Consider the following 21909-nt stretch of genomic DNA (forward strand, 5'->3'; position numbering starts at 1 on the left):
TGCCGCAGCTTTACGAGCAGGTGGTCAGCACGTGCGGGAGGGTTGGGGGTGGGTGGGAGGGAAAGCGGAGAAGGAGGTTCCCGACAACAGATGGCCCAGGCAGGACTGGGGCTTGCAGACAAGAGGGTGGGAGGGGGCTGGCCATCTGCACCTGGAGACTGCCCGAGAGCTCCTCTCCCCCCCACCCCTCCGCAGAGAAAAGAGCTGGGGGAAGGGGAGGGCTGCTTTTATTCAGACTGAAGGTTCAAACACCCCCACACACACACACACACCCCTCCCCAACACAGAGAGGATGGACAGGGAGAAGGCAGCTGGTGGAAGAGTGAGGGAGGCAAAGGTGAGGGCTGCCTCCACCACTCCACCACCCCACGGCTCTCTCTGGCCAGATCTGTGGAAGACCTGAGGCACAGGCGAGAGGCTCCCCTCTAGATGAGTCTGCATCTCCACCATGGTGTGCTGAGGGCCTGAGGCTCTCTCAAATGTTGGCAGAAATAAGTTAATGCCTCGTGTAAAGTTCCCGCATGCCCACTTTAGGACAAAGATAGCAGGATGTGGGAGCATGAAGTGGGGAGTTCCCTAGCCCCGGGGTTCCCCAGCTCCCAGGGAAGGGCGCTAGGCAAGACTGGGAAGCCCAGGGCGATGTCCCCAGATGGGAGCAGAGTGAGAAGGAGGTATCACAGCGGGGAATGGCCCTCTACTGGCTGTATTTCCCGGAGGGAAGCTGTCCGAGGGCTGGGCCCGACGTCCCCTCTGGTCAGGAGGCTTCGGGCAGTGGCTGAGGCTGGCGACCCGCCCAGTATCGATGGTAGGTGTCCTGGAAGAGGTCCCGGCAGTTGATGTGGGCGCGGAGGCGGGCGCAGGCCAGGAAAGCCCCTGCCAGCTTGCGGTGCAGGGCATAGGTCTCTTCGGGCGGTGGGCGGAGCCGGTGCTGCAGCAGGACAGGGATGAGGCCCTGCACACGGCGGGCAGTGTCACCCGCCCCAAAGTCATAGGGGCCCTGGGTGGCGAAGGGCTCCCCCAGGATCATCACAGCCTCCACGTGGGCATCTGAGAATGCCTAGGGGTGGGGGAGAGCAGAGGCACCCAGTATGGCCTTCTACTTAACCATGAAGGGACAAGTAGCCCTCAGCTCCCTCAGTGTCTCCAGTACAAGCCCATGCCCCAGCTCCTTCCAGAGCCCCCAGGAAAGAAGCAGCCCCCTACTTCTCCCCAAAGAAATGGCCCTTCACTCTGTCTCAGTCTCCAATAGACAAGCAGCCCTCACTATCTAGGACAGAAACAGCCTCCATTCCTGGACCCCCAGTACCCACCAGCCGCCCCCCATTCCCTCCCTCTAGAATAGGTAAGTGGTGTCCATTTTCCCAGGGTTTCTGAGTAGCGAAACAGCCCCCAGTCCCCCCACTCCTTCTCAGAGCCTCCAGTATAGATCAGCAGTTCCCCACTCTCCCAGAGTTCCCTCAGTAGAGTTAAGCAGCTCCCACAGGCCCCCCAAAAGATACCAGCCCCTACTCCCCCAGTGTCTCCCAACCTTGGTTTCCAAGCCTGTGAGGAATTTGAGGTCCCGGGATTTCTGCAGGACCCGGTCTCTGTCTCCATTGGCTGCAGCCATTACCACCTGGGGAAATGGATGAAGCACAGGGTCAAAGGCCCTGTGAGTTCAAGGGTTCAAGGAGGAGTCTGGGGAAATGGAGGCTGCAGCTGGAAGCTGGGCCCTATCTGTACCCACTTCCCTTCTCAGCTGCCTAGGTCTTCTCTCACCTAGAAGCCTCTCCCTCATCACCTTGTGCTTGCCTGTCTGTGTCTCTCTCAAGACTGTCCCAGAGCCTGGAGGGTGGGGATGGTTAAGGGTTCTGCCCACCTGGCTGGGAACACAGAGCCTGCCTGGAAACTAAACAGTGCAACAGCACAGAGGAAAATAAATATCAAGTGCTGCTCATGGGTCCAAACACTCAATTGGCCAAAGATGTGGCTGTGACCCAAAACTGCATCTGAGGTTGCTATTGAGCCATCTCTCTGATCACTGGTTGATGTCTGTCTCTGGCACTAGACTTGAAGCCTTGAGAGCAGGGATCTGGGTTGACACAAGGTCTGGCACTTAGGAGGCCTTTGCTTAGCAAATTAGTGTGTGGAGCTAAGCACCTCTCCAGCCATGAGTGCACGTCAGGCAGGCAAGACTTGAGGGCACAGGGAAAGACAGACAGAAGAGAGAGCCAGCTCCCCAGGGCTCAGGCCCCGCTCTGCCACTTGCTGGCTGACTGGGCAAGTCCCTGGCTTCAGACCTCTGCTTTCTTATCTGTGAAGTGAGGACGATGAAAGTATCTTCCTTGTGGGGTTGTTGTGAGGATGAAGGAGGAGATAACTGTGTAGAGCTGAGCCCTGTGCCTGCATGTAGGAAGCACCATAAATATTATCAGCTATTATTATTATTATTCAGAGGTGGATATGAGGGTCCCAACTTCATGGAAGAAGAAACAGGCTCACAGCGGGCAATAGCAAGGCGAGGAGTGGAACCTGGGGTGAACCCTTAACCACTGAGTTGCTCTTTCTTGTGAGGAAGGGGAATCAAGATTAAATCAGGCTATTCTATTCTGCCTCGTCAACCCTGCCCAAGACTGTATGGCCATCTGTCAAGCCTGTAGTCCTTGGGGGCCAGTGTGACAGGGCTTTTTTAAACTGGAAAAGGCTGTGGAGGTGGCAGGAGGGCTATGCTAAACAGGCCAGGGGTGGGGGTGGGGGCATGAGATTTCCCGACTACCCAGAGAAGCCTTGGCTTTGTGCCTCAAATGGCCTGCAGAGATGGCCCCACTGTGCCTATGTGTGTGGGGGGAGGTTTAACCGGCTCCTCCTTCCTGTCCGCATCTCAGGGGTGGCCCCATCATCCTCTAGTCTCCAAGCCAGAGTCCTGGGCCTTGTCCCCGACACCTGTCTTTCCCTCCCCACAGCCTCCCTGGGCTCCTCAGTCTTAAAGACCACTCTTTATTCAGAGGGGGTTTCCTAATTCTTACTGTGGCCCTCCTCTGTGCAAATCCCTCCCATGGCTTCCCAGGGAACCGGGATAAAGCTGCAAAGCATGGCTTCTAGGACCCAGAGTGGTTTGGCTCCAGTCTCATCACTGGCCGCTGTTCCTCCCCATCCCCACCTACCAGCAGAGTCAGAACATGAACTTACTACTGGGTCTCTAAGACTTTACTACTCAAAGTGTGGTCCCTGTAAGAGTAGCTTTGGCAATTACCTGGGAGTATGTTAGAAGTGCAGCATCTTATGCCTAACTCCAGTCCAGAATCTGCATTTTAACTAGGTCACAGGGTGGGAGGTTTCACATACACATTAAAGTTTGAGAAGTGCTGCTCTAATGGGAATATCCCTTCTTACCTCTTGGCCTTTGCACACGTTGTTGGTCTGAAATACCCTCCTATCGCCTTCCCAATTGGTCTCCTAATCCCTCAGGTCTCAATTCTGATGTCTCTTCCTCCAGAAAGCCCTCCCTAACCCGTAGGCTGGGCCAGTCTCCTGTGAGTTCCCACAGTGTCCTGTGCTTCCCCATTCTAGCCCTGACCACTCTGGGCCCTCAATATCTGTCCCCTCATTAGACTGTGAGCTTTGTGAAGGCAGGGACCTGGGCTGGATTGGTCACTGTTGTCCCCCACATTACCCAGAATAGGGCTGGGCACAGAGGAGCCTCAAAGAGCTTGAACTGATCACTAAATGACTGGAAGACCAAATTAATAATATAGTGTTCTCTGTGACCTCCAGGACAAATTGACCCTGGTGGGCAGGAGGGACAGCAGGGAGGGATGGTCAACAGGTGAGGAGACACTTCCTGAGGACAGAGCAGCCCCTTAGGGATCAGCTTGCCAGGAAGGTATGTGAGCACAAACCTGGACACCGAGGCCCTGGATAGTGTGGGGTATGGGGAGGTGAAAGGATGGCCGTCGTGGACCTGTCTGTTAGGACGAGGCTAGTCAGGGTTGCGAGTATGGGCTCTTGACCCAGACCACCTAAGTCAGAATGCCAGGTCTGCTGTGACCTTGGGCAAGTGACTTAACCTCTCTGAGCCCCAGTTACTTCATCTGTAAAATGGGGCTAAAAATAGTCCTTGCCCTATGAAGTTGCTGTTTTATGGTTTAAATCAGTTACCACAGGTATATCGCTTAAAACAGCACCTGACAATATTAAGTGCTTGGTATTTGTTAGCTGCTATTAATATTACTATGATTTCTCATTTATTAATTCCAAATATTGTACTTCTCCTTCTCACCCTTGCCTCAGTATCTGGCTTGAGCCTTGGCCCTTCTGAGACCCCAGGGTTGGGGAACTCACCTCGATGTAATGGTCTGTGAATTCGGTCCCAAATTCCCGGCTTGCACCAAAGTCCAGCAGGGTCACCTGGGAACAAGAATGGTGAAAAGGATGCTGGGAGTCCACCAATGCTTCCCATTGTCTATCCTGGGTGGCTAGGGTCCATCTCTCCCTCCTTACACCCTGCCCTGTCCCCTCCTTCCAGAGTCCCTCTGTCTCCCTGGGCTCCTGGCCTCCAGTTTCCACACTTCTAATCCACCCCGACATGAAGCTGAAGGAAACTGGCTTTTATTATTTTTGGTCCTAGTTGTTTTTATAATAATATATTTCAGCACGGAAAAAAAATCCAGAGAATAAAATATATGGAAAAATGAACACCCACAAATCTCACCACCCAGCTTAAAATATAAAATACTACCAATCTAGGTGGGGTCTCCCATGTATCCTGGCCTGATTCTATAATACCTGCCCCACACCCCCACCCTCTCTTCCAGGGTCACCACTTTCCTGAAATTATTATTTCCTGAAATTACCATCCACGTATTTCTATATTTTTCTATATATGTGTGCATTCATGAACAATATATAGTAATGTTTTGTGTATCTTAAAACTTCAAGGGCCGGCCGAGCGGCCCAGTTGGTTAAGAGCTCGCTCAAGAGTTTGAGCTCTGAGCAACAGTGGTTCGAGTCCTAGCCCGAGCTGAGCAGCCGCTGAGCTGCCAACAGGTAGCAGGATGGCTCAGCTAAAAAACAAAACAAAACAAAACAAAACAAAACACAAAAAAACACAAAAAACATAAAACAAAAAAAAAAACAACTTCATATAGTGCCGGCCGAGTGGTGTGTTGGTTAAGAGCTGGCTTGGGGCGCCAGAGGGCCCTGGTTCGGATCCCACATATGAGGGCCAGTGACACTGCCCTCTACAGCTAAGATGCGGAACAACAGCTCAACCTGGAGCTGGGCTGCAGTGAGTAGCCGGCGAGGGCATAGGCTGCAGCCCCTGCTGCAATGGGTTGCCATGGGCTACCGTGTAGAGCCAGCAGCCAGTGTGAGCGGCCAACAGCCACCATGAGCGGCCATCCAGAAGCTGGTGACTGATCTGCCTCGCCCGGGAAGAGCGCAATGATGGTGTGAACTTGGGCCAGTGAAGCAACGTCCTCCACAACTAGACTGAAGAACAAAAGGACAGCAACTTGTCTGTTCCCCTTCTCCCAATTCCCCAGCGCTGTTCTCATCCCCCAGTTCCCCAATAAAAACCCTTTAAAAAAAAAACACAAAACTTCATATAAATGGTTTTTACGATAGTTACCCTGCAACCTGTTCTTTGTGCCCAACATGGTTTTGTGATTTATCCCCACTGCTATGTGCGGCTCTGGCTCGTTCATTCACTTTTTCACTGACGTGTAAGGACTTCATTGTGTGACTATATCACAATGCATTTATCTGGTTGATGGACATTGTGGGTGTTTCTGTGTTTTGCTATTAAAAACACTGCTTGATGAACACATGTGTAGGAGTTTCTCTGGGGCAGTGGAGTTCGGACTATTGATTACAACCCACAGTAAGAAATACAGATTATAGTGGGCACCAATGCTAATGCCATATAAATATAAACATTAAACAAAAATGTCCTGAATGAAATACTATAGCTCCCTCCCATCCATGACACACTGATACTTTCTATTCTATGCCTGTCAACCAAAAATAATGCAGTTGAGACCCAATAAATTGACATCAGGACACGCATCACCTCCCCAGGTTAGAAAAACCCCTCCCTGTCAGCCAAGGAGGGACGTGGGGTGTGTATGTACTTGCAGGAAAGGAGGCTGGCAAGGGACTGAGGCTGGAGACTCGGGGCCACTTCACATTCAGCAAAGGGCTCAGGCTTGATCCTGAGGGCGCTGAAGTGCTGTGGAGGGGACAGCGTGGCCAGATTTGTGTTTCAGAAAGATCCCTCTGGGGATATAATGGGTACAGACCACATTGGAGGGCCATTTGGCAACCATGGACGCTGAGTCTTTTGGTCCAAACTCACCCCTAGGTTTTTAAACACCCTGTTACCTCTGCCAGGATTGCTTTTCCCTGCTCTTTAGATGGCTGTCCCCGTCTCAAATTTCTGGTTTCAGCTTTAATGGCACTTCCTTTAAGAAGCCTTCCTTGACCCCACCCACCCAGGCAGGGTCAGCCAACTTTCCCTGGGTTCCCACAGCCCTCTGGGCCTCCCCCATCACTGACCACTCTGGCCTCTGTTTCCCCCTCATGATACTAACTACTCTAGGTCATCACTGTCTGGTGACAGGTCCCCCAGATGGACTGGGAACTCTGAGAAGGTGAGGATCAGGCTTGTCTTGGCATTCTTAGGAGGCAGGCAGTAGAAACTTGGTGTGCTCTAAATGAATAACAAGTGCGGTCGATGATGACTAACTACCTTCAAAAAGTTGTGATCCCTCTTCTATACTGTCACATTGCCACTAGGAAGCCACTCCCTAGTCAGGGACTCCATTTCCCAGCATCCCTTGCACCTAGAGAGGCCCCGTGACCCGGTCTCATTAATGGAATGGTAAAGGGAATGATGTGTCACTTCTGGTCAAAGCTGTTAGGTAAGGGTTAACCTCTCAATCTCTCTTTCCCCTTTCACTAGAAGGAGAGAATTGCAAGACCTAGGGGATGGTGTGATCACAAAAGGGAAGGAGCCTGGGTCCCTGAGTCACCACGTGGAGGAAGACTACCCTAGCCTGTTACTCGGGTAATAAACTACTATTGTGTTGAGCTACCGAAATATGAGGAAATAGCTGTCACAGCAGCTAATGTACCCTGACATACATCACACGGAACCAACCTGGTGGCTGGATGCATCATACAGGAAGTTGGCCCAGTTGGGGTCCGTCTGCATGAATCGGAACTCAAACAGCTCCCGTAGACACAGTCTCAGGAGCTGGTAGCAGATCTGGGATGGGGAGAAAGAGTAACAGACACTTTAGAGTCATCTGCCCCTGTAAAGCCCTCTCTGGCCTGGAGCAGGACCATGGGTCTGGCCTGCCCTGCTGGCCCTGCCCTGGGGTAGCACCCTCCCTACTGTCCCACAAGACCATGTACCTGGTTCCGGATGTCCTGGCTCAGACCCTGGCACTGGTCCAGGGGGACCCCTCCGGCCAGCTCCATGCCCAGCACCCGCGTTGTGCTGAGGTCTTTAATCACTGCTGGCACCCGGAAGAAGGGGTCATCTTCCAACAGCTGCCTGGGGCAGAAGGGAGGGGAGGGGATGGTTGGGGCTTCAGGCTCCTATGACCCAGCTCTAGGCCTCCTCCTCCTCCTCTGAGAAACCCTCCATGAGTGGTCTGTCTTGCCTTCCCTCTTGCCCTCCTCTTGCCTCTGTGTGTCCTGAGTGACAACCAATACCTGGCTAGATTGACATTCATTCATTCATTCATTCATTCATTCAACAAATATCTCTGTAGGGCCTACTCTGTGGCTGCCCTAAAGCCTGGTGCTCCTGGAGACACTTTACTACCGGAAACACTTCCATGACATCTGGTTGCCCCACAATAAGTTCAATGTATGAAGCTTGACGAACATTACTTTTTCCATCAACTTATTAATTAATCTATCCAAATAAATGGTCACTGATATACAAATCTCTAAGTCCATGGTGGTACTCATTGGCCACCCCTTGGAGTCAATACTGAGAACACTGATTAAGAGAAAGAATCCTTCTCAGTGTTTGTCCGTGTTGGACGATGCTGGGGGACATAGCAGTGGATGAACCCCAGGCCTACCCCTTACACACACCAGAGACCACACCAACCAACAGGCCAATAGTAGATTGAGATAAGTGTGTCAATGTAAGATTTGGGAGGCAGAAAATATGAGTGGGGCCTCTGGTTGGGGACTTGTGGGATGGTTGGAATGAGGTGGGGAGCAGGGAAATGGGGAGAGGCCAGGGGAATGATGTGGGTTTTATCCTAAGGGCACTGGGAAACCCTGTGAGGGGGGGCTGTCTCCAGATCCCAAGAGGAATGCTCTGGCCCAGCCCACTCTGCACCTTCCTCCTCCAGATCCTGCTTCGGGGCTAGTATTTTTGTCCTTGTTTATAAAACCTCTGATGTTTGAACCGATTTAATCAGCACAATTCCCTTTTATCCTCACACCTCTGTGAGGGTACTCTCCCAAGGCCACTGTGCAGATTCAGGCCACCCAGCCTGTTAAGGGCTGACCTGGGGCTGGATCTCACATCTGTCTGAGTCCAGGCCCATGCTCCTAGCCACTGCCTTCTACAGCCCTTTCACTCGTTCTGTATCTAGAGCTTGGCTCAATAAACGTCTGGCCACACTGGAGGATCTCACAGAGGTGTAATTAATTGCTGCATATCACGATGCTTCTAAGATACAACCACACTGTTCCCTGTATCTGTAGTTCATTCATTTTCTCTAATGTATGACATTCCACTGATGAATATACCATATTTATTAATCTACCTCCCCGAATGAATTTCATAGATTTGGGTTGTTTCCGATTTGGGGCTACTGCTGCTCTGAGCATTCTGGAAAAAGTCTGATGGTGTATACTGGCAAAGGTGTCCCTAGTGTATTTAGCTAGGAGGATGACTATTGGGCTGTATGTGACTATCGAGCCTTATTATATGATGCCAAGCTGTTCTCCAGAATGTTTATCTCAGTATCTCTTCCTGCCTATGGTGTATAAAGGATGCCTTGCAGCCCATTCTCTCCAACTCTTGACACTGTCATATTGCTCAATCTGTCAGTGCAGTGGGTGTAACGGTCACTCGCTATGTGACTAAGTGCCTGTTGACAAGTTCATCTCCCCATTGGACTGCAGTAGTTATCCAACCCATTCCACAGATGAGAAAACTGACACTTAGAGAGGAGTGACCTGCCCAAGTTCAGAGGACATGGATGGATGCATGAAGGGATGAATGGATGAATGAATGAAGACAGAGTTTACCGGTCCCACCCCAGGGCTTCAGCTGCCAGAGGCTGTGGGGGCAACCACTTCCCACTGAGCCTGGGAGGGAGGGAAGGAAGGAGGGAAGCTGGAGGGAAGGGGTCCCTCCAGGGGCCTGCAGCTCACCTGAAGTTCTGGGCACAAGCCGCCTCACGACGGTAGTCACACTCCCAAGCCAGCTCCTGTTGCAGAGCCTGCAGACTCTGCTCGGCAAACAGGCCTGAGAGGGACAGCCATGTCAGACAGGGAAGGCCACAGCCTGTCCCACCCCACCAGCCCAACCCCTCGGGATACCACTCATGGATGTCTTCTCTTGCCAGTCGTGTCTCTCACTCTGTGTCTGTCTGTCTCCCGCTGCCCCTCACACCTTCTGCTCCATGCCTTTTACCTGCATTGTGTGTCCACACACTTCCCGTCTTTCATACAACTGTGAGCTCTTCTGAAGTCTCTCTCCTGGGGTTTGTCTCTTTCACAGGCATGCACACCAGTCCCTAGGCATCTCTTTTAGTCACACGTGCCACCTACTCTTTTTCATACTGTCTTATATTCTCTCTGCTTGTGAACCTTACTTCTGCCTCTCTCTCTCTCTCTCTCTCTCTCTCTCTCTCTCTCTCTCTCTCTCTCTCACACACACACACACACACACACACACACACACCTTGCCCCATCTTCTTCAGGCTCTTTTTCATGTGCTGTAACACAAACATGATGTCCCACTTACACATCTACAGTCCCTCTCTGCACACACTGTGTGTGTGTGTGTTTCTGGATTTCGGTCTGGCCTTGTGTTTCTGTGTCTCTGTCAGAATCCCTAAATTTGTCTTTTTCTTACACACTTGTACTCTCTGGGCATTCCCTGCCTTGGTGTCCCTTCTTTCTGTCTCAAGCACACAGTTATACATCCACTCACGCACAGGCACCCCCTGCCCCGAGCTAGCCACTCTCCCTCCGTCCAGCCCCACTTTCTCTCTTCGGGGCACCCGTCCTGCAGGCAGGGGTGGAGTGGGCGCCTCACCCTCGGGCAGGGCCATGCTCATCTTGAGCACTGCCAGCAGGTTCTGGACATCGCTCTGGATGCTCTGGGCAACGCCTGGGTACTGTGAGGGAGGAGTGGGGGGAGGATGGGAGTCACTCCTCAGGGGCAGCAGGGTGCCCACCACGACCCATCTGGCCTCCCCTCTCACCTGGATCTTCACGGCCACCTCCGTCCCGTCCCTCAGCATGCCCTGGTGCACCTGCCCGATGGAGGCAGCGGCAAAGGGCACCTCATCCAAAGAGGCCACCTTGGCCTGCCAGTCCCTGCCGAGCTCCTCTTCCAGAACTCTCTGGGGAGAGTGGTCATAACAATCATCACCATGATTGGAAGCAGCTGAATGCATTTCCTGTGCCGAGCACTTCTTTACGTGCTAGTAACTTGGGTACTCGCCAAACGCCAGGTCCTGGGCTGATCTCTTGGCTGCTATCCCACTTTACAGATGAGGAAACTGAGGCTCAGAGAGATGTCTCTTGGCCAAGGTGACGAACCAGGCCCTGGTGGACTGAAAGGCCCAGCCCAAGCTGGTACTCCCAAGGTTGTCCAAGCTATTATCGGGGATTACTATTATGTATAGTTAAGATTGATAATAAGCCTTTAATATAATCGTATATTGTATAAAACTCCAAGTTAATGTGATAAAGAAGAGTTTAAATTTACAGAGGGCTTCCTGTGGGCCCGGCCTTGTTCAGAGTGGCTCAGAGAGCAGCAGTAATTGCCCTGGGTCATATGGTGAGTGAGCAGAACAGAGCTCAGAAGGCAGGCAGGTGGCTGGATTCCAGATTCCACACCCTTACCCAGTCATTAGAACAGCTCATGTCTTGGGCACTTACTCAGTGCCAGGAGCTGTGCCAACCTATTTACAGACATGCTCTCCTTTAATTAAAAAACCAGTGATAACAGTTAAAATTGGCATGGTGTGTCAGGGGCCCTTCTAAGTGCTATCCATATATTAATTTATGTGACACTCTGATGTACAATAGATGCTGCTATCACTATCGCCATTTCACAGATGAGGACACTGAGGCACAGGGGGATCAGGCCACACGACTGAGATCACACTGTAGGAAGTGGCAGAGCCAGAGTTTGAACTTATGAAGTCCAGCCCCTAACCACTGTGCTCCCTGCCTCTGTAACAGCTCACTGAGCCTGCCAGGGTCTGGACTAGGCGCTCTGCATCACCCTCTCATTGACTGATTGATTGATTGATTGATTTAATTTAAGCTGAGTCATCCTGCCACCTGTTGGCAGCTCAGCGGCAGCTCAGCTCGGGCCGGGACTCGAACCGCTGTTGCTCAGAGCTCGAACTCTTGAGTGAGCTATTAACCAACTGAGCCACTTGGCCAGCCCCCACCCTCTCATTTAATCACCAAAACATTCCTATCAGGTGTGTGCTTTGATGATCCCCATTTTACAGCTGGGGAAACTGAGGCCCAGAGTCAGATAGGGAGTAAAGCAGTGAAGCCAAGAGAGTCAGGCAGGTAGAGACCGCTTCCCTGGCCAGCCTTCCTTCACTGAACACTCACCAGCATCTGCCAGCGGGGCATGAAGTCGGCGCTCTGGCGGACCCGCTCAAAGATGCGCTGCAGCTGGGGACTGATGAAGCTGTTGTCTTGGGAGATAGGGAAACCAGGGACAAGGGAAACTGTGAGGGAGGAGGCGAGGTGGGCCCCTGTGGGAGTTTCTGAAGCTGGGGCTTGTGGGTGGGGGGTGGGGGGGTAGGAGTAAGGTCAGGGGTCGGGGGATCATGCTGTACCCTGGATGCTGAGCATTTGGCCAACCTTGAGGGCGGCCCCCCGAACTGTACACAAGGTCTGCACAATCCGCTCGGCATTGGCCTCTGACAGGAAAGGGCTGGAGCCTGGCTGGGAGCCGCTTTCTGGGGTGGAAGGAATGATCATTAGTATTACAACCACAAAAACAATCAGCAGGATGCCACTACACACCCACCAGGATGGCTAAAATGAAGAAGACAATACCAAGGGGTGCCAAGGATGTGGAGCAGCCCGAATGCCAACACTGCTGAGAAGCGTGCCATGGCACAAGCTCTTTGGAAAATATTGGGGAAGTTTCTAGTAAAGCACACACCTATACCAGATGCAGCTTCTCTCCCAGGTGCATGCCCAGGAGAAATGCGTGTTCACTGACAGATATGCCAAGGAGCACTACTCATGACAGTCCCAAGCTGGAAACATCCTAAATGACAGTCAATACAATGCACAAAGGAATTGCGGGACAGTCACAGAGTGACTACTATAGCCTGGAATAAAGCACCAACATCCACTCACAGCAACACGGATGCCTCTCTCAAAAAGAATGTTGAGCTAAAGAAGCCAAACACACACGAAAATACACTGTCTGATTACATTGGTGCAAAGAGCCAAAACAGGAAAAACTAATCTTGGGGTCAGAAGCCAAGACGGTGGTTACCCTTGATGGTGGTAGATCACTCAGGTAGGAAGTGGCAGAACCAGAGTCTGAACTTATGAAGTCTGGCCCCTAACCACTACACTCATTGCCTGCCAGGGACTGGACTAAGCGCTCTGCACCACCCTCTCATTTAATTCTCGCAACAGCCCCATCAGGTGTGTACCAGGACGAGGCTTGACAGGAGCTTCTGGAGAACCAGGGAAGCAATACTCAAAGTGTGGTCCAGGGATACCTCAGGGTCTCTAAGACCCTTCAGAGGGTCTGTGAGATCAAAACTATTTTCATAGGGCAGGCCGAGTGGCTCAGTTGGTTAAGAGCACAAGCTCTGAGCAACAGGGTCACCAGTTCGATTTCCACATTGGCCAGTGAGCTGCACCTGAGCTGAGCTGCCGATGAACGGCAGGATGGCAACTGGACTTGGAGCTGAGCTAGCTGCACCCTCCACAACTAAGATTGAAGGACTACAACTTGGCTGTTCCCCTTCCCCAATTCCCCACTAAAATCTTTAAAAAAAAAACTATTTTCATAAAAATATTAATATGTTATTTGCCCTTTTTTTTTAACTCTCATCCTCCTACAAATTGTTCGGTGGAGTTTTCCAGAAGTCCCGTGACCTGGGATGATGCCATTGCTCTGTTGGCTGATGGAATGTGTGTTCTTATATTTTAAAATTTCTGTTTTAATCTCTAATACAGTAAATATCCATAAATATAACCCACATAAACAAGCTCTTTGGGGTCCTCATTTTATATAACAACTTTATTGAGATACACTCGTAATTCACATACCATATAATTCACCCATTTAAGGTGTATATATAGTTCAATGGTTTCTATTATAGTATATTCAGCATTGCACAACTACCACCACAACCAATTCCAGAACATTTTCATCACCCCAAAAAGAAAGCCCTTATCTATTAGCAGTCACCCCCCTATTTCTGCCAACCACTTTCCCCCAAACTCCTGGAAACCACTAATCTACTTCCTGTCTCTATTACATTTCCCTATTCTGGGCATTTCATATCAATGGAATAATATAACATGTGGCCTTCTGTGTCTGCCTTCCTTCACTTAGGACAGTGTTTTCAAGATTCATCCACATTGTAGCATGGATAAGTACTTGATTCCTTTTTATGGACGGATAATATAACACATTTTTTTTTTAATCTATTCCTCGGTTTTAAGGGTGTGCAGGGATCCTGAGACCAAAAAAATTGGAGAAATACTCTTCTAGGGTTTCTTGATATGGGTGCACAGATGCATCCATTCTGTGAAAATGAATGAAACTGTATGCTTATGATATGTGCATGGTTCTATATGCAAATTATATTACTTAGTAAAGTGTTTATTAAGCTTTTATTCATTTTCTTAACAATTTATTGAACTCTTTATTGAGGGCTTACCCTGTGTCAAGCAGAATCCTAAGTGTCTCTGTGGATTCTCTGGCAGAATCCCCACAATCACTCCCGGAAGTAAGAACCAGAACTACCAATGCCTTAATTTTCTTTCTTTCTTTTTCTAATTAAAATTGGGGTGACAGTTGTTAGTAAACTTACATAGGTTTCAGGTGTACAATTCTGTATTACATCATCTATATATCACATTGTGTTCACTACCCAGAGTCAGTTCTCCTTCCACCACCATATATTTGATCCCCTTTACCCTCATCTGTCACCCCCTTCCCCACTTCCCCTCTGGTAACCACACCTTAATTTTCAAGGTGACAAAACAAGAGATTCAGAGAGGTGCAGTGCCTGGCCCTGGGTCACACAGCACAGAAGTGGCCAAGCACAGTGCAAATTGTTTGGCCTTACCCTAAAGCCTAATCCTAGACCTACCTTCAATTTTTTTAGTTTGAAAAAAATCCAAAAGACAGAAAAGTTGCATCATAAACACCCATACACCTTATTCAAACATTTTAATGTTCTGCCTCACCTGCTTTATCTCTGTGTACCTACACACTTACTATTATTTTTTGCTTGGAGTTGCACTCATCCTGTGCTAAGAATAAGGATATTCCCCTACACAGTCAGTGCCTCAATCACATCTAAGAAAATTAACACTGATTATCTAATATCCACTATCCAGTCCATATTCAGATTTCCCCAATTGTTCCCAAAAGTGTTTTATAGTTATTTTTTTCTTAAAATTTTTTTTTTCAATTATAGTTGACATTCAATATTATAATAGTTTCAGGTGCACAGCTTAGTGGTTAGACATTTATATAACTTATGAAGTAATCCCCCAATAAGTCTAGTACCCACCTGATACCACACATAGCTATTACAATACTATTGACTATATTCCCTATACTGTACTTTACATCCCTGTGATAGTTATTTTTTTCCAACTGGCATCCAATCATGGTTCACACATTCCATTTATCAGTTATTATCTCTCTAGTCTCTTTTTAATCTAGAATATCCACAGCCATTTTTGTTTTGGCTATTGACTTGTTAGGGGAATCTTACCCACACAGGCAGATCTCTAGACATCTCATTCCATCTCTCTTGTACACAGACCCCCACTGGCACTATTTTCAGCTTTCGTCTTCTGCTCAGAGCTAGGAACTCAACTCCTGATGACTTTTTAAGTTTTTTCCTCATGATCTGCTTCTATCCATCACAACCCTGATAGTGACTTTGCCCCATGTTCTGAGCACTTCACAATGGACATATTATCATCACTTCCATTTTCCACATGAGGAAACTAGGACTCTGAGAGGTGAAGCCACTTGCCCCAGGTCACACAGCCAGGCCAGGGTCTGAACCCAGGCAGCGTGGCTCACTCACCTGACTGTAGATATCCTCCAAGCAGGGACTTTTTGGCCACCTCGGCCAGTGCTCCCAGCCCCAAGCCCACGGCCAGTCCTGGGGAGTGAGAGAGCAGCCTGAGTGCCCGCTTGCCTGGGGCTTTCTCCCACAACCCTCTCTCTTCTCTGTCTCTCTCTAAGCACACTTGCCTTCCAGCTCTTTGCTGCCAACCTTCTACATGTTATTACAATATTAGTTATTAAAATATTATTGAATATATTCCCTAAACTGTACTTTACATCCCCATGATAGCTATTTTTTTCCAACTGACATCTAATCATGGTTCACACATTCCATTTGTCCCTAGCTCAGTCTCTTACTCTCTCCCTGCTTGGGGTTCCCTTCAAGGTGAGGCTGCCTCTTTTTCTATCCACTCTCCAGGTCTTTGTCCCCTGTGTCAGCAGTTCTCACCCCTGGCTGCACATTTGAATCACGTGAGGCGCTTTTGTAAATACAATGCCCAGGTCCCACCCCTGAGGTTCTGATTAAACTGGCCTGCGATGAGGCCTTAGAATTTGCTTTTTTTTTTTTTCCCAAAGCATCCCAGTTGATTCCAGTGTACAGCCAAGGGTAAGAAGGCCCAAAATGATCCCGCCAAATCTCTCTGTGACTTCCTGTGACTCCTACCTGTTTCTCTGTACACGCCTCCTCTTTTCATGCTCACATTTTCTTTTCCAAGCCAGTTATTTCTCCATCTTCCCCCTTCCCCTCTACCTGGCACATCTGCCTAGGCCTCTTTCTCTCCATTCCTCCTTTTGATGTTATCTCTCTAGCTCTGATTTCCTCTGTCTCTTCTCTCCCATTATCCCCAAAGATATCTCAAGTCTCTCTGCCCTTTTCACTGTCACCATCTCTGTAAATAATCATAGCTGACACTTTCTGAGCCCTTTCTACATGCCAGAGACTTATTCCTAGTGCTTTAATGTATTAACTAATTTTGCCCTCACACCTTCATGAGATTAGTTTTATAGGAAAACTTCCATTTTACAGAAAAGGAAATCGAGGCCCAGAGAAGTTAAGTAACTCATCCAGAGTCACAAAGTGAGATGCAGCAGAGTCACCCCTTGAACCTTGGGAAGCCTGGTGTTAAAGCTCTACTGCATTTGACTCCCTCTTTATGCTGTGAATCAGTATCTTTAAAACTTGATCCGCATTATAACTGGTATAGACCAATGTATACATATATAATGTTTCATGAAACAAGATTTTTCGTTACTCTACAGGTGCACTCACATTTTCCATTCTATTCTTCTTAATGCTGGTTTCAACCCACTAAATTATTTCGCGCAGATTGTGACCTGAAGTTTGAACAATCCTGCTGCTTGATCTAGGGTCGAGTCCCTTCACCTCCCTTAGCCTCCATGCCCTCCCTCATCTATACAATGGAAATAAACACTCATAGACTCAGTGCAGAGATCACATGTATGGTAACTTGCACATTCTTCCAAGTTCTCAATACATATTATGTTCCTCTCTATTTCTCTTGGTTTTGCAGACCTTTGCCGTCACTCTTTCCGTCTCTCCCTCTTCTCTGTCTCTGATTCACCCTCTCCCTTGCCTCTTTCTGTAAATATCGCTTCCTCTGAGCTAGGTCACAATCTCCCAGTCACACCTACCACCAAAGTTGGCCAAGCGGCTGATGCGGGAAGCGGGCACCTTGCGTTCTCGAGAGCGGTCACTCAGCTGGGAAATGGGAAAAAGGTATGAGGATGGGAAGGTGGGCATAGTGCCCAGGGAGTACAACCAACCTGCTGCCACACCCTTCCCCAAGCTTGGGGGAGCCAGCTGGCTTCATGGGGTGTTGCTGGGTGGGTGGGAAGCAATGATACCTGGGGCCGGGGTGTCTTCCTGGGCCGGGCCTCGCGTGCCTTGCGAATGTCCTCCTCACCTAAGCCTCTGCCAGGCCTATCCTGATGAAACTTTTGGGCCCAAGTACCCACACATGGCCCCTGCAAGAGATGTGGACATTGGTAAGGAGTGGAGGACATGGGGTCTGCCTGGCCCTTTGGATCCCTCCCTGTCCATTTACTCACTGACACCTCCTTCAGCCTCTTCCCCTTGGAGAGCCCTTACCAGCCTCTTACCCACCAATGGAGCCCAGGCCCCAGGGCCCCACAAAGCAGACCAACAGTCTGGCCCAGCTGTCCACAGGTCCCCCGCAGTAGGCCCCCCCCTTTCGGCCACATTGCCTGGGGGAGAAAAGGAGGGATTATTCGGGTAGTTGTGGGACTGACCTCCCTCTCTGCTTTGCTCCCCGACCCCCACCAAGCCCTCACATTCCTGTGTCCATCCTAAGACTCCCACCCACCGAAATACTTCCTCCCCTGCTACAGGCCCCTCCAGTTTCTCCTGGTTCCCTCTCTCGTTGCTAGGAACCCATAGCTCTTCTTGAGCACCTTCCAAAAATCACTCCCCACCGTCTCAATCTCCGCCGTTGCTAGGGTCCTCCCCTGTTGCTAGACACCCACAGATCCTCCAGGACTCTCTCTCCACTTGAGCCCCCCTGGTCGCTAGGCACCGCCTTCCCCTCTGTTGCTAGATACCCACAATTCCTCCCGTGTCCCCCCTACACACCCAGCCCGTTAATGGACACCTCCCCCGTTGCTAAGCACCCACTGGTCCCTGGCTCCAGGTCCGCAAGCGAAAGGGCCTCTTGTATTTCCGGGAGTGTCCGCATGCCCGCCCCCTCCGGTCAGCTAGCCAATGACGGAGCAATAGCTCTCGGGCACGAAACACTACCCGCTGTGCGTAGCGGGTGTGGGCGGAGCCTAAGGGTGGGCGTTGGGGCGTGCGGAGAATGGCCGGGGCAAAGCCGGAGCATGCACGTGCCCTTTTATGCCTTTCCACTCGTCTCTAAGTGCCTATTGCGCGGCGGATCTTTCTGACCTCTACACCGTCTTGTTTGCAAACATCCCTCTCCCTTACAAATTCCACAACTCTCCTCTGCACAAACATCTTGTCAACCTCCCTTATTTCTACCCCCAGCAGGCTCAACATCTCTCCGTTGAACACACGTCTTCCCAGCAAACATTTCCCGTGCACATGGAGCCTCTCCACGTCGCACACCCACCCTCTGCTTCAAACACCCACATCCTGGCACTCAGCCTCCTCCCTGGACATATAAACCTTGTTTCTTGCTGGCCAACTGTCTCCCTCTTGCACTGTCAACTCGCTGATGTACATAAACCCCCTCACACTCAGCCTCTTGCACCATGGGCCCCTGCTTCCTCATATTCCCTGCTATCTCTGCTCCATGTCCACCTGCAGGATGGTGTGAGTGGGACCGCTCTGTTTCCTGTAGGCCTGACATTTCCCAGAACACAGTCAGCCAAGATTCCCAGAGCTGAGTCAGGAGACTTGGCATTCCAGAAAACCAGCTCCCAGCGTGTGTGTGTTTGTGCAGGCCAGCTTAAAACTTGCTCCCCCCACAACAGGCTGACTCACCTCTCTTCTCACAGTCTGGAATAGAAGCAGCTGGCTGGGGCCTGCCTCTCTCACTGATGGGAGAAGGAGGGATGTGGCGCTTTCCCCCCAGCACCCCTGCCCCTGTCTAACCCCTTTGTCAGGAATCAGACCTCCCTGTTTCTGTCCCTGTGCAGTGTGACCTCAGAAGAGCCTTGGCCCTTTCTGGAACTCAGAAGAGCCTTGACCGCTTCCCAGCCTGTATGATATGCTAGGGGGCCCCTGCTATGATTTTTGGTCTGTGAAAAGGTGACTCATTTTAGAGCCCTGGGCCTGTGTCCAATGCCCCTCCCAAAGGTGACTCAAATTCAAGACAGAAACCCTCCCTGCTCCCCCCACAACATCCCCCTCCAGACGTAAGAGTCTGACTCAGGAGCTGGGTGACAGATCTCCCTTGAGGGTAAAAATATATAAAAAGCACCTATGACAATAACTAATTTACAGGACTGTGGCGGATGGTACCAAGCCTGGTGCCACATGTTTCACATACATGAGGTCATATTAAATAGCCTGGTGGCTACAAACCAAGGCTAGAGGCTGGCAGGTCTCTGAGCCTCAGTGTCCCCATCTGTAAAATGGGGCTGTGGCATTCCCTCCTGCTCAGTGTTAGAGAGAGATGCAGTGAAACTGTATGTAAAGAGCTTGGCACAGGGCCTGGCACAGAACAAGAGCTCTATACATGAGATAAATTTCTTAGGGAAAAGTCACTCTTTTCAAAATTTCTATTAAGCGTTTACCATGTACTTTTCTAGGCAGTGGGGACATAACAAGGAACAAAATAGGCAAAAATCTTTGCCCTTTTGGTGCTGGCTTCTGGTGAGGGGTACAATAAAAAACAATAAGTACAGGCATACCTCATTTTATTGCGCTTCCCTTTATTGCGCTTTGCAGATACTGCGTTTTTTACAGGTTGAAAGTGTGTGGCAACCCTGCCTCGAGCAAATCTATCGGTGCCATTTTTCCAAAAGGCTCAGATGATAGTTAGCACTTTTTAAAAACACAGTATTTTTTAAATTAGGATATGTACATTGTTTTTTTAGACATAATGCTATTGCACACTTAATAGACTGTAGTATAGTGTATACATAACTTTTATATGCACTGAGAAACCAAAACATTCATCTGACTTTCTTTATCTCAATATTTGCTTTATTGAGGTGGTCTGGAACCGAACCCACAATATCTCTGAGGTATGCCTGTATATTTAATGAGGTGACATATGTTAAAGAGAAAAATAAACCTAGGAAGGGGGGGCAGGGAGTGGAGGAAAGATGTGAGATTAAATAGGGTGCTCAGAGAAGTGCTCACTGAAGAGGTGACATTCGAACAAAGAACTGAAGGAGGTGAACGAGGAAATTATTGGAATTTCTGGGGGAAGGGTGTTCCAGGCAGAGGAAACAACCAGTACAAAACCCCTGTGGTAGAAGATATCTCAGAGAAATAGCAAAGAAGCCAGTGGGCAGAATGAGTGAAGGGAAAAGACAGAGTGAAGGTCTGGGAGGTAACTGGAGCCAGATCACATAGAGCAGTGGTTCTCAACCTGTGGGTCGCGACCCCTTTGCGGGTCAAATGACCCTTTCACAGGGGTCGCTTAGACCATCGGAAAACAAAAAAATACTTACAATTCATAACAGTAGCAAAATTACAGTTATAGAGTAGCAACGAAAATAATTTTATGGTTGGGGGTCACCACAACATGAGGAACTGTATTAAGGGGTCGCGGCATTAGGAAGGTTGAGAACCGCTGACATAGAGTATAGTGAGTCACCCTGAGGACCGTGGCTTTAACCCTGAGGGGGATAGGAACCGTGGAGTATTCTGAGCAGAGAAGCTTCAGTCATGATCTGACGTAGAGAAAATACTCCTAACTTCTGGTTCCTCCTCCAACATCCCAGCCTCAAAAGCAGATTATAGCACCCAGTAGGGACCAATCCAGATTTTGAATTAGGTTTGTCTGGGTTCAAATCTACACAACTTAGATACGAGTATGTGATCTTGACTCACTGCTTTCTTTGCCTTTCTGTGCTTCTGTTTCCTTGACTACGCAATGGGGATGATGACCTACCTCACAAGATTTGGGGTATAAAGTGGTAAGTACAGTGCCTGGCACAAAGCAAGTGCGCAAATGCACATGTTGTTGTAAATGAATAAAAATTCCCCTAACAACCCTGTGAGGAAATTATCATTGCTATCCGCTTTCTAGATGAGGAACTGAGGCTCAGAGGAGGCAAGTCTGTTGGGAAACAGCCTACTGGAAGTGAGTGTTGGAACCAGGATTTGGCTAGGCATCCTAGCTTCAGAGTTAAGGCCCTGGCTTTGTCCCAAATCTAACCTGCCTTTGACCTTAAACAAATTCTTTTACTCTGGGCCTCAATTTCCCTGTTGGTAAAGTGCTTGGCTCTTGTGGCATCGAACACACATTTTTCGAAACAATAATATTGTGTATCCTCAGTTTGCAGGTGACAAAATTGAGCCCGGGGCTGAGATACGTGGCCTAAGTCACACGCTCAAGGTAACACAACTAGAAATCACAAAGGCGGGTCTTGAACCCACATACCTGGGATTCTCAGGTCTTTGAAACTGAGTCCCTGCTGTGCCTGAAAAAAGGACGCGCTGCTAGACTCGTCATCGAGGTTTATAGGTAGGATAAACTGGTCACTCGCGGGTGAAGGGAGGTTGGATTAGTTGCAGGGGTCTAGGGAGGAGCCCCACTAGCCCGCAACCAGGACATCAAGAAGGTCCAGACCCAATCTGGACGAGCGCCCGACACTGGGAATCCACCCCCTCCCTTCACGAGAGAAGGGCGGGCTTAGGGAAGGCCCGCCCGTACGTCACGTCCTGTGGGGCGGGGCTTCGGAGCTTTCCCCCGGAGGAGGAGTATCGGTTAACCCCTGCGTGGCCCGGAGGG

The 21909-nt window shown here is 49.8% G+C and overlaps 1 protein-coding gene across 14 annotated transcripts; it reads right to left on the reverse strand.

The window, feature by feature from the left end:
- Window positions 1-210: 210 nt before the first annotated feature.
- On the reverse strand, window positions 211-21793 carry COQ8B (coenzyme Q8B). 14 transcript variants are annotated; one of them, XM_019629814.1, is made up of 16 exons: window positions 21559-21793; window positions 17624-17728; window positions 17369-17488; window positions 17156-17222; window positions 15519-15596; window positions 12051-12173; window positions 11821-11939; window positions 10446-10586; window positions 10277-10358; window positions 9388-9481; window positions 7396-7537; window positions 7139-7246; window positions 6111-6255; window positions 4321-4386; window positions 1529-1615; window positions 211-928 (listed from the first exon to the last, which is right to left on the reverse strand). In XM_019629814.1, exons 2-16 carry the CDS (start codon window positions 17723-17725, stop codon window positions 675-677), a joined length of 1728 nt encoding a protein of 575 aa, XP_019485359.1. In that variant the 5' UTR covers window positions 17726-17728; window positions 21559-21793; the 3' UTR covers window positions 211-674. The 14 variants fall into 14 exon arrangements, with proteins under 14 accessions (XP_019485359.1, XP_019485355.1, XP_019485353.1 ...); XM_019629810.1 differs by lacking the exon at window positions 21559-21793 and adding an exon at window positions 18156-18231 and having other exon boundaries at window positions 17613-17728; XM_019629808.1 differs by lacking the exon at window positions 21559-21793 and adding an exon at window positions 18114-18231 and having other exon boundaries at window positions 17628-17728.
- Window positions 21794-21909: the final 116 nt, after the last annotated feature.

This window comes from Hipposideros armiger, unplaced genomic scaffold (genome assembly GCF_001890085.2).
Source record: "Hipposideros armiger isolate ML-2016 unplaced genomic scaffold, ASM189008v1 scaffold_867, whole genome shotgun sequence".
Classification (NCBI taxonomy): domain Eukaryota; kingdom Metazoa; phylum Chordata; class Mammalia; order Chiroptera; family Hipposideridae; genus Hipposideros; species Hipposideros armiger.

Excerpts from the sequence above, each read along its gene's own strand:
- COQ8B (XM_019629807.1), bottom strand. The coding sequence starts at position 18,216 with ATGCGGACACTCCCGGAAATACAAGAGGCCCTTTCGCTTGCGGACCTG. Across the intron at positions 17,223-17,368 it reads GGAAGACACCCCGGCCCCAG|CTGAGTGACCGCTCTCGAGA; the intron begins GTATCATTGCTT and ends CCCATTTCCCAG. Across the intron at positions 10,359-10,445 it reads AGGTGGCCGTGAAGATCCAG|TACCCAGGCGTTGCCCAGAG; the intron begins GTGAGAGGGGAG and ends CCTCCCTCACAG.